The following is a 12,009-nucleotide window of genomic DNA, read 5'->3' on the forward strand; positions in this document are numbered from 1 at the left end:
CCTTGCAGGCAAATTCAGCTAAGCTCTCTGGGACATTTGAAATCAATAGGCGGGATTGACTTTTAATAGGAAACATGCTTTGCTTGCACAGAACTTCGTCAGGATGCTGCGTGATACACTCCTATTCTGAAAGGAGAAATTAAAAACCCCAAAACCATGCCAAATAGCAATTGCAAACTTACCTCTAAAGCCACAAAGCTCTCTAAAGCCACAGAAGTGGGGTGGTGTAAAGAGTGTTTTAGTGAGGGAGCCTATTAGGACGTGCTAAGGCCTGAAATGCAGAACCATTTCTGTGCCTGCTTTGTACTTCTGTATTCCAGAGTAAACTTTCAGTTTTACTCGCGTTGTGTTTGGGTCAAACAGGAAGACCAGCAGGACATTTTGGAGAAAGAGAAGCTGCTGCTTGGTGGTCTTTGCTCAAGAGCTATGGGCGTGCACAGGCACGTGCTCGTGTAAGGTTAGCCGTTACATTTCACTTACACTCCAACATTCCTGTCAAGCGTGTACTAGTAATTATTTTCTACAGAGTAGAGAAGGCTATGTAAAAAACCATGATACCCAGCCGCAACAGTTTGGCAAATCTCCACAAATTTGCTCCAATCATGAGCACAGAGAAGGATTGCCTTGAAACGGGGGGCAATTAATCTGTGGATAAACACAAGCCCACTGTGGATTCTCATTTTGTTTCTGAAGCAGAGATGCCCAGAACAATTCCCCAGTCAGTTTGTATGTGCCCAGCTGATGTCCTGACAAAGAGCTAACTGTTCTGGTGGAGTAGCCCGAGGCTGGAGAACAATCATCAGTGTTTTCCAGAGAGGTTGTTTTCCAACACCCTTGTTTTTCACATATACATTGAGAGAACATGTCAACAGTTGGAAGAGTCAGTAGGGCAGGCATGAAGACATGTATTCTGTACATAACCCTATACGTACCCAAACTGGGGAAGGGATTATGATGGAAGCTGACACACAGTTGAACTGGTACCTCCAAATAGGGGAAAGTCTGGGTGCACTATACTCTGTACCCCTTGCCCTTTTACACAGGAAAGTAACGTGAAAGAACTGTTTTAGCACCTTGAGGTTCCCAGTATTTTGCAGAACATATGGCAGGGAAGTTCAACAGCATACATATATTGCTAGTTTGATGGCTATCTACTGCAGGGGGAAAAGCAAAACCAGACAGTAATAAAGGTTCATACTGCTTATATAAGTACCATTTGCTATACCTCTAGTGCAAAGTGTTGCTGCCCACAGAGGAGCCCTAAATGCACTAATTAAACAGGCAGTAATTCTCAACAGTAGCCTATGACACTTCTGTTTTAATGTCATACATAATGTCTGGGACTTGACTGGTATTTTTTAGAATAGCTGGCAAAGCAATGTTTTTCTTTAGTTTTGCCTTAAACACAAGGAATAGAGATGATGGCACAAGCACATTAAAGCATGTGGTCTGTAGCTTAACTTTACTATTTTCAGCATGCGCCTCTGCACAGAACACCATAACGAACTTGTACTTAAGCAATGGCTTTTCAGGCTTGCAGCTTCAGTTGGATAAGGACAAACCTGTGATATGATCACTTGCAATTTCCATTTTTCCTCTTGATAGACCCTATCTATAACAAACACAGACCTTAGAAATGCTTGATGTCTGCTCTGTGGCGACGTTACAATGGCTGCTGTCAAATTCATGCAAATGTGTTGCAAGTTGCCTTTAGCCCTAGAAGCAAGCACAGATCGCTTGCACAAAAAATATAAATCTTTTCCATTGACCTAATTGTGTCAGGATTGGAGAAGCCTGGGAAAAAAGATGTTTTGTTACAGCATGGGTAGTGATAACTGTGAGTCATATTCTTGTAACTGACAAGTCTGTAGCGTAATATGAAAAAATTGTGTGTGAGGGACAGAGAGGGGTGCAGGTGTCTCCAGGCTGGCCACTCACATGTTCTAGCAAGTGATCTCAACCCAGATGCCCCAGGCAGTTTTGCACTTCTGCCTAAGCCTGTGAGAACATCAGTTGGCCCCGTGTTTGATAATGATTTTGATTTAAAAGAACTGAGATTCTTTATATCTAAATGGCATTTGCTTTTCTGAATGCACATTCAGATGATGCAGAAGCCCTTCATATCAAAGAAGTTGAGCATGTGATGTTACTGTAGTTACTGTAAATAACAGTCCAGGGCAACAAAATTGTCTTTATATGTTATTAGATGAACTGTGATTTTCTGCAAATTCATTTCTCAAAAGAAGGCTCTTATCTTTATCTCCTTGCTCTAAATGAAAGATAAGCCCTTCTAGCAAATTCTATTTTATATCTTATGCTCACTTGCAGCAAGGAAAATGAAGAAGCATAAGCATAGCAGCTTCTAAGGAAGCAGTTGAACGTACTATAGCGCTGTTCCAATGAGGTTCTATATTATCCTTTGCAAATTGTGGAAATGAAATCTCTGCTTTAACTCTGATAAGGTGGTAATTAGAACTTATGCTCTAACCTATGCATCTTATGTCAGCACACCAGTTTGTTACTGTTGGACTGGCCTTCAACCAAAAATCACTTGCTTTCTGGAGGTGCGTATGTGGATTTTGTCCATCTGCTTTTTGCCTGATTCCAGCTAATTTGTTAAAAAAGACACATGAAACTATTGCATCTCCCTGCTACTTCAAACAGCTGACTCAATGGCAGCATTACCTAAAATCTTGCTACATTAGTGGCTTTTTGCTCACTTCATCAGAGATTGCATGGAAATGACTGCTCTTGACCAAATAAAAAACTTCCTACATCCAACACCACTCCAGAGCACTTTTGACTTGGCATATTCCAAGATTTCTCTGATGAAGGTCACATTTTAGAATCATTCTAGGTTTGGAGAATTAAACCTAAATTAATCTTTCCTTCCAGCTGCATGAAAAACCTTCCTAAACCTTTCTGTCTTCTGTCCATAGAGGCCAGAGAGAGAGACTGGAAGCTGTCTCAGCTTTATATACTGCTTTATTCACTTGGATTATTTCCAAAATAAGGGTTATTTTAAATATAGATCTGTTTAGGGATCTAGCTGTCAGCTGAACCCCACAAGTAATTGTCTCCATCCAAAACCACAGAAAACTTGCAGTTCTCTCTGAGTGCTGGAAGACGTGGAAGTGAATTCTTTCCCTACAAATCCATCTGCATTCTGCTATTGACAGATTCTTCTCAGAAACAAGAACGTGAAAGAAGATGAATTTTTATCTCCAAGATAAGAACATCTCATTCAGGGAAACAGGATTAAGGTCACATAGGTAACAATGTTTGCTAGAACAAAGCCTTGACACAAATCTATTTAATTGGCATTTTTTCTTTTTTAAATGGTATTTAACAATGACTTAAGCTATAGCCTAAGGTGAGAGAGAATACACTTTCTTTGCAAACAGGAGGAAAGAACCAGGCATCAATCATCTGAAAACATGACTCAGAGGGCTCAAAAAAACAGCCTTAAGGAGAATATTTACTGAATGTTTCTTATCAATAGGACAGTCCAGTATTTGAAGTCACTGACAACCCGTACCACAGATAATGCTCTCAAGCAGTACAGAGAAAGGGAGTAGTTAGCAAGCACGTGGCAGCCCAAGGCCTCTTACATCTCACCTGCTAGGCAGTCTCTCCAGATGAAGGTAGGAGTTCAGTGTCAGCTCCAGCAAGAATAATTTTTATATCTGCATCTTCCAGCAGATACCATCCAGATACCTTCTGTCCTGTCTCAGTGGGCAGGAACACAGTGGCTCTGCATTTTCTTTCTTCAATCCACCTTCCTAGACTTGTAAGATGATCTTTTCCTTTCTCTTCACCTGCTTTGGCCCCTACCTTCCCTTCCTCCCTCCTTCTCGTTCTCAGCTTTCTCCAGTCTATGTGCTGCATGGGGTGAGACCACCTGGCAGCTCCTCTGCCCCAGGACCTTGGTTAAGGTCCTGACTGTGCTGAAGGGTCATTAAGAAATGATGTGAACAGCCCCACGAGTCTGAAGAAGTCCCAGGTATGCAGAAATTGCCCTAGAGAGCCCAGGGTTTCCATATGGAGTCCCGAGGACCTAAGGACATGTCCAGAAATGATGGAAACAGCCCCAGAGCATAAGGGTTCATTACTTAAATAAAATGCGCTCCTAAAATACTGTTTTCCACTTTTACCAAAAAGACATGAAGAGGTAACTGAAACTGAGCTAGTGAGCTTCTTGCTCGGAGCATCTCTGTTGTGACAGCTCTTCAGCAGTATGAGTTGAGGACCACTGTGGTACATACTGGGTAACGTGAAACAGAATTGGGTGGCGTGAATGTGAAGCCCTTGCAATCTAAGCGTGACAGTGTTTGTCAGCGCACAGGCGTTAGCAATGCATGCCTGTAGGAGCATGTTCTCTTTCTGGCCTGCCAATCCAACTCGCCACCTAAGCATAAATTGACCAGTTACCCTAGCTGAGCGTTTGTCTCCTAAGCTGCTTCCTGATCTTATTTGGGTATGGATCATACCAGAACTTCTCCCGTTCTCTAGCAGTGGGGATATTGGTAGTGGGTGTGGGGTTTCGGTAGGCATTTTTGTTACTTAGATTTGCAAGTAAGGCCTGCAGAGATGGATTTTTTTAAGAACCCAGTCTCTCTTTCACTCCTTTCCCAAGATGATCCAGTGCTGCATTCTGCAGCAGATGGCACTGTTATTTGTGTTCAGAGGTGAGTTTTACTTCAATACAAAAGTCCCTCAAACTCTTGGTTGGCAGTGATCACTTTAGCTCACTAATGGATCCAGTGTACCTTAGTAGTTCTCTGTTTCTAAAGCCTTACATTTCAATATACTCTAGTACCTATTAGTTGACTGTTAATGGGAAGATTAAATATTTAAGCACCCTAACATTTAAATTAACATCTTGGCATGTTAAAGATCTTTTATGCAGCAGACACACCAGTCTGAATGTCTGTGTAAGACAGTTAAGAAAATCCTAAATTAGTGATTCTCCAGGTTATGCTCAGTTCTAGAAGAGTTAAACTTGCAAGCTTTTGGGCAGAATTGCTATCCAACGATGCAGTTTAAAACTCAAATTTAAAATCTGCATTTCTTTTGATTTTTGCATCTTTCAATTTAGAGAAGAGGAGGTAGATGCTCTGCATGTAAGGACATCATGTCAGCCTCTCAGATGATGACCTTCTGAATACCAGCCAGACAAGACGAGATTTAACAGGATTTCATCACTTTCACACGTGTTGCCTTTTTGAATTTCTGCCATCATTTAGGCTTGCGCCCTTTGTATGTGTTCTGAAAATAGATTTGGACTGCCTTTGGAAGAATATTGTGTCTGGATACATTTATTTATTTCAGAGAGAAACAGAAGCAGAACTGTAGTTTAATTACGGCCAACCAGAACTGCGCTCATGGTAACCTGAGAAGTAGGAAAATCCAGATGTCAAAACAGTGTATAGGTAGAGAGAAGTGTAATTTGGGGAAACTAGAAGTAAAGGACGAGGGTGGTAAACTGTAGTCAGCGTAGAAAATGTTTGAAGTGTTAACACAGCAATGACAAAGAAGTCTGGAGGAAACTTGCAGGGCCTTTGGCTTTAGTAGTTAAGCTGCCTCAGCAAATCAGTTATTTGAGTAATGGAGTTCTTAGTAGATACGTGAATCCCCTATGTTGGCACATGGCCACAAAAAAGTGTTCATAACTTCCCTATTCAAAATTACCTTATGGGGTTACTTAGATAAGGTTTTGACATTCATGTTTATTTCTTTTCCTTAGAAAAATTGTTTAGATCTATAAAGCTGTGGTTTTATTCCTATACTTGTTTTGGAAAAATAGCAACTGATTTTTGTTGTTTTCACTGGTATCCTTATTCTCCTTCAAGCTTTGGCACCACTACACTTTACTGATTATTTCAGTGGGAAGCAGGAAGGCACTTTTCCGGTCACTGCACAGCATGCTGCAGCTGCAAATTGCCCAAAATTTACAATGCAGATTTTGGAACCTGAATGTGAGTTCATGTATTCAGATTTGCCTGAATATAAATTCCCACAGCCATTCAAGTCTTCCTGAATGTTTTGTTTTGGTTTTTTTTGTGTTTTCCCATTGGAAGGATATATTTGGCATTAAGCATGCACTTGAAATGAGTATAAAGGAGAAGAAGTATTTTAAATGGCAACAGTAAACTCGTTTCTTCTTTCTTTTATCCTTGAGACTCTGAGCTCACATACGCATCGTTGGGACTGCTGATTGCATGCGGTATGCTAGCACTCGGGACATTAGCATAAGAGGACATGCAGATATTCATTTGCTGGTGACTGCAGGAGGAATGAAGAGAGCTAGTGATTATCCACTGCATTACGTAGCACTGCTGAACTGGACCTGAGCTGTCCTCTAAACCCCTGTAGAATAACTTGGGTATTTGTTTTAGCTAAAGCACAGTTCTGTTTCCTTCTGGTAATAACATAGGGCTTTATCAGTGTAAATATCAGAGAGTCTTAGAATCTTTACCATCATTTCCTTAAATGCATTCCTTCCAAAGGTGAGCAAAGACTGCCCTCAAACATGAAACCTTCACCCAAGGACTGGGGGAGATGGATGGAGGCAGTGAGGGGAGTCAGAAACGGCGATCGAGGCTTTGAAAGATGTGGGAAGAGTCTCAACGGTGAACCAGCACTGAACGGGGGAGGTGATGAGCTGGGGCAACCCTAAAATTTTTCAGAATTTCTCTGAACTACTGTAAGATTTTAACCCACTACTCTAAGATTTTAATCCCCTCTAGGCAGCTCTAAATCACTGTCTACCTCTTCTAAATTGCTCTAAAAGACTGTCAGGACCTCTGTATTGCTGCAGTGAGGCAACTGCCGCAAAACAGGTGAAATTTACGCAACTCAAAGTGGTCTCTAAACCACTCTAAAACTCTTCTAATCAGCTCTAAACTGCCACTAAATGCTTCTAAACATCTCTAACAATATATAACCACTTCAAAAATGTCTTTATATATCCTGTAAACAGCTCAAAGATCTGAAAAATAACTCCAAATTCCTCCACAGCTCCTCAGAAGCACACTAAACAGTTCTGAGGAGCTGTAATATCCCTTGAAAGAGTGCTAAGGTCCTCTATACTGCACTAAGATCTTTCTAAACCTCCTCTAAGCAGCTTTCAGATTTGACTGATCTTATCTAGAACTCCTCTGCATGGATTTGAAGATCCCTGAATTTCCTTTGGGCCTCTTAATCTCTGCTAAGGACCTCCAAAACTCCTTGCATGTACTCTGAGGTGCTCTAAACCCCTCTAAAATACTGTCAAGATAGCTACAAAACACCTCTGGTGAGCTCCAAAAGAGCTATTAATACACCCCCTAAATGAGACCTTTTGAAATCATGTAACTGATTCTAAAACGCTCTAGGGTGCCGCTTAGCCAGTCTGGACTTCTTTAAACAGCTCCAAAATATCTCTGAAATGCACTACATTGTTCTATGACCCATCTGAACAGTTCTAAAACACTTCTGATCAGTTGGAAACAATGGTAAGAAGCTATAAATTCCTCTAAAACCTCGACTCTACCTCTGAAAATCCTCTAAACAACACTAAAATTCCTCCACACTGTGTTAAGCAGCAGTAAAATGCTTCAAAATGGATCTCAAACTCCTCTCAGTCTCCTTGCAACTGTTCTAGAACTCCTCTCTGCAGTTCTAAACTCCTGTTTAGAGAAACAGCGATAAAAACTTCTCTGAAGTCCTCTAAAACCACTCTGAACAACACAAGCAGCTTCACACCACTCTAAATTGATGTAACTGCTCTAAAACCCCTATAAACAGTTCTGAGCAGCTCTAAAATCATGTAAAGTGTGCCAAAACTCCTGTAAAGCTGTCTGAGCAACTGTAAACTCCTTTACTTCTTCTAAACCTCTTCTAAAAACCTCAGAGCACCTCTAAACTGATCCTCTGTGTTGCTGTAATCAGCACTAATGTGTCTCTAAATACATCTAAAATGCTTCTGTATCTCTACAACTCTAAACTCCTCATACAGCTTTAGAATTCCTCTAAAGAGCTCTAAGCAGCTCTAAAACCCTTCTACACCAATCTGTAACTTCTAAAAACTGTTCTAAGCAGCAGTAAACCACTGTAAAACTTCTCTCGCATGCTATCAAACAGCACAAAGCAGGCTCGTAAAATAATCAGAGGATCTTCTCAACATTCTCTAAATTACTCTAGAGACCACTGAATTGTCTCTGAACCTCCCAAAATACACTGTTCTTCTTGGATTAGTACTGCTTAACCTCTTCATTGATGACCTGAATGAAGGAGCAGAGAGCACCCTCAGAAAGTTTGCAGAGGGACCTTGACAGGCTGGAGAAAGTTTGCAGAGGGACCTTGACAGGCTGGAGAAATGGACTAACAGGAACCTCATGAACTTCAACAAAGAGAACTGCAATGTCCTGCAGAAGGGAGGAATAAGCCCAGGCACTAGTACAGAGTGGAGGCCACCTAGCTGGAAAGAAAGTAGCTTAGCTGAAGAGGACCTGGGGGTCCTGATGGGCAAGAGGAACTTGAGCCTACAATATCCTGCATTAGAGAGCTGCCAGGAGGTTGGTGGAGGTCATCCTTCCCCTCTGCTCAGCTCTGGTGACGTGCATGTGTAGTGCTGGGCTCCCCAGTAAAGGGAAGACGTGGACTTCCTCGAGTGACTCCAGTGAAGGGCCTCAAAGATGATCATAGGATTGCAAAATCTGTGTTACAAGGAGAAGCTGAGAGAGCTGGGACTGTTCAGCCTGGAGAAAGAGAAATTACCCATAGGAATGGAAATGCGTAGAGAAGAGGGGATTTCTGGAAGAACAAGATGAGCCTCGAAGAAAAGAAAAATACATGTGCTTTGTGAGAACTTCTTAATAAATCCAAACCCCAGAGCATGTGAACAGCCCACAGTGAGCATATTTTGGAGCGGAGGAGGAATACCACAAACCCAAACTCCTGAGATTATTATGTGAATACATGAAAAATGTGCTCCCAGAATGCACAAGAGGGGATTGTTTTCTTTACTGCAGGCACTGGATGCTCTCAAAACGCGCTTTAATAGAAGATCTGAAAGCACACACTGAAGACAGAATGTTTTATTGCACCCGTTTTATGGATGGGTGTAGAAAACCCAAAAGATTTTCCCCGGGAAGCAAACCAAGCCCACAGGAGAGCTGGAAGCTGCAGGCATTGGGGCGTGTTCAAGAAAGATCTATTGATGCCTTTGGTGGTCAGTCCATGTGCACTCTATATGGCCTTTCATAGCCTCTTTCCTTCTGAGTCTGTTAAATGTCAGCCACAAATATGTGCAGGGCACTGCTTTGTCTTAAGAGATGCTGGTGGTCTGCTGCTCGGATCTGCTGGGTGAAGATTTGAATTCAGCACCAGCTGCGGGTCTGGTAGGGCGGAGGGGGACTGTGCTGTGCACAGCTGCCTTTCTGCCATGGGGCCCAGACCCTGCACGTGATGCACATCTGGTAAAACCACATGCTGGAGAGGAAAACGGGAGCCACATGGGCTGCACACAAGGAGTGGGTTTAGCTCCCCATGAGCCACTGTTTTCTGTTCGATTGTCATAGCCTGACCTCCTCTGTTTGCCTTACTCACACAGCAACATGGATCCTCCCAGCTCCCCACACTGCATGTCCCAGAGCCAGAGCACTGCACTGGTTTTGGGACTGCTTCCAGCACCACAGTGGAACAAGAAACAAGCAGGAGATAAGGAAATGGGCAGCCGGAGCCTTTCCTGGTGTCCTGCAGCCCCCATGACATGAGCTGCACCCAGGTCATGGTGGTGTACATAGCGGGGGCAAAATGAAGCAGGTCTTCCCCTTAACTTCTCATTTCTGTGCACCTCATGGTTTTTGATTTATGGCATGGTTTTTCTATTCATACACTGTATGTTTGTATGTTAACTGGCTTGGGTTTCTCTTATCCAAATAGTGATGATTTGTAGAAGAACAGCAAATTGGAGGCACTGAGTAACAGCAGGTCTCCGCCACAGCAAGCATCCATCAGAGACAATTAGTATGTGCTTAGCTTGCAGCTAGGTAACTGTGGCAAGGAACAGAAGAGCTAAATACAACCTGTACAAAGGGGCACTAAGGCACAGAGATCAATGACTGGCTTATTTCTTCAACACTGCAACTTTTAAATTTGATGCAGAGTACAGATTTGAGACCCTGAGGGTGAAATGTGCAAGTTTGTCACTTAAAAGAAATGCAGAGGTGTAAGGTGAGTTGGAACAATGCTGAATTTGGGGGGGGCATATGGGATTTTGTTTTACAATAATGATAATATTTTGATGATCACCCTTAAATTACTGAGCTGTAATTTTCCTTGCAGAGAACCAAGCAAGGTTTCATCTCCACTTGCACCTTTGTTTTTGTCTGGGAACAGAGAAAAGATGAAATTTAACTCAATTTGTTTCGAAAAAATCTGTTAATCCGTGATGCCCAGGCCTTCACAAGCTTTTGACATGCCAGTGGGGCTTGTTTCCCTCACAAGGCAGGGTGGGTTTGCTTCCCCGCTCACTATGACTTGCCTGTTGAAATCCTTCTCATTCAAGGACCCTTGAACTGCAGAAAACATGTTTTTTCTTTCTACTGCGTGGTGCAGCAGATGTCTCTCGAGCAGCAGCGGTACATGTGCTGCGCTGCAAGGGCAAGGTGGCGTGAGGAGAGCTGAGCCGCAGGCCTTCAGGTGGACACCCTTCCCGTTTGCAGCTAGCCTTCCTGCGTTTTTTCCAGCCAACAACAAAAAGATATCCCCTATTTTTTTCCAAGTGGCTTGTGCCTGGGCAGAAATCCCTGCTGAAATCCATAGAGCTATTAACCAGCCCCCCCTGGCTCTCCTGCAGATCTCCTGCAGGGCAGCCTGGCGTCTCCTCAGGTGTGCAGCCAGCTCTGTTTTACCTCTCCACCCTGTCGTGTAGTTATTCTTAAAAGTCAGTCAGTCTATCTATCTCTTTATTTATTTATTTATTTATTTATTTTTAAAAGTTTCCAAATAGCGATTAACCATCCGAACAAGCCTTGGCTTTCCAGCAGCAGCTGTGGGTTACGGGCAGGTTACGGGCGGCCCGGCATGGGAAGCCGGGGCGAGGGGTGAGGTGCGTTGCGGCGCGCTGAGGCGGGCTGCGTTCTCTGGAGAGCTGTCAGGTGATGGCGGCTTCCCCCGCCCTCGGGCCGGCGGCAGCCCGCCTCCTGCCGGCTCCGCGCCTTTCCGCCGCGCCGCCTGCACCTCAGCCGTGAGCGGCGCCCGCCGGAGCGCGGCCGGGGCAGCGGGTTGGGCCCGGAGGAGCCGCTGGCAGCCGGGGCAGCGCCCCCTCCCGCCGGGCCGGGCCGGGCCGAGGGCGGAGCGACGCGGCCGGCAGGGCCGCCCCGGAGGCGCTGCGGAGCTGGGCCGGCCGGCGGTCGGGCGAGGCGAGGCGAGGCGGGGGCAGGCCGGGGGGCCTCACCCCGCGTCCCCGGGGCCGGGGCGGGGCGGGCGGACCCCGGGCTGGGCCGGCTGCTGCCCGCAGGCGTGGCGGGGCGGCTGGGATCTGCTGGGGGTGGGGGTGAGGCGGCCTTTGGCCGGGGGAGGGTTTGAGCGCGGTCCTCTGCAAAACGGTGCTCCCCTCCCGGCTGCCAGGCGTGACCGGGTGGGTGCAGAGCACCGCCGGCGTGTGGGTGAGGAAAGGTAAAACTGGGGGCATCTCTGCAGTGTAACTGCTGCTGGTGCTCCCAGCCCTGCCCTGTGTGGGGCTGGCCCCAGTAAACTGTTCCTTCAACACAGCGAAAAGACCGCTCTCTAACCAACATTAACGGCCTCCCACAGTCCACTTTTTCTGAACTTTGCCTCTCCAGTTTGGTCTTTAACACAAGTTGAGCATCTCTGAAATAAAAGATCATTATCGGTTTTATCTCTTTTCCAAACAGCTCAATGACACCCGGAAAGAAGCTGCAGGGTCTTGTAGCTGCTACAGTCACTCCAATGACTCCTGATGGGTGAGTTGTCGAAGTTGCACTGGTTACCGTCACTTTA

General features: G+C 44.7%; 1 protein-coding gene across 13 annotated transcripts in view; it reads left to right on the forward strand.

The window, feature by feature from the left end:
* Positions 1 to 12,009, forward strand: part of NPL (N-acetylneuraminate pyruvate lyase) — a 35,424-nt gene that overhangs the window by 12,356 nt on the left and 11,059 nt on the right. For 5 of the 13 annotated variants that reach the window (XM_037403601.1, XM_037403600.1, XM_037403604.1 and 2 more), the window contains 2 exons: positions 3,096 to 3,272; positions 11,904 to 11,972. In XM_037403601.1, coding sequence (XP_037259498.1) covers positions 3,211 to 3,272; positions 11,904 to 11,972 — 131 coding nt within the window. In that variant the 5' untranslated portion in view covers positions 3,096 to 3,210. Of the gene's footprint in view, positions 1 to 3,095; positions 3,273 to 6,509; positions 6,707 to 10,131; positions 10,219 to 11,201; positions 11,429 to 11,565; positions 11,655 to 11,901; positions 11,973 to 12,009 lie in introns of those variants that run through there. The other 8 variants (XM_037403607.1, XM_037403606.1, XM_037403605.1 and 5 more) reach the window with 7 other exon arrangements.

Source organism: Falco rusticolus, chromosome 11 (assembly GCF_015220075.1).
Source record: "Falco rusticolus isolate bFalRus1 chromosome 11, bFalRus1.pri, whole genome shotgun sequence".
NCBI classification, from domain to species: Eukaryota; Metazoa; Chordata; class Aves; order Falconiformes; family Falconidae; genus Falco; species Falco rusticolus.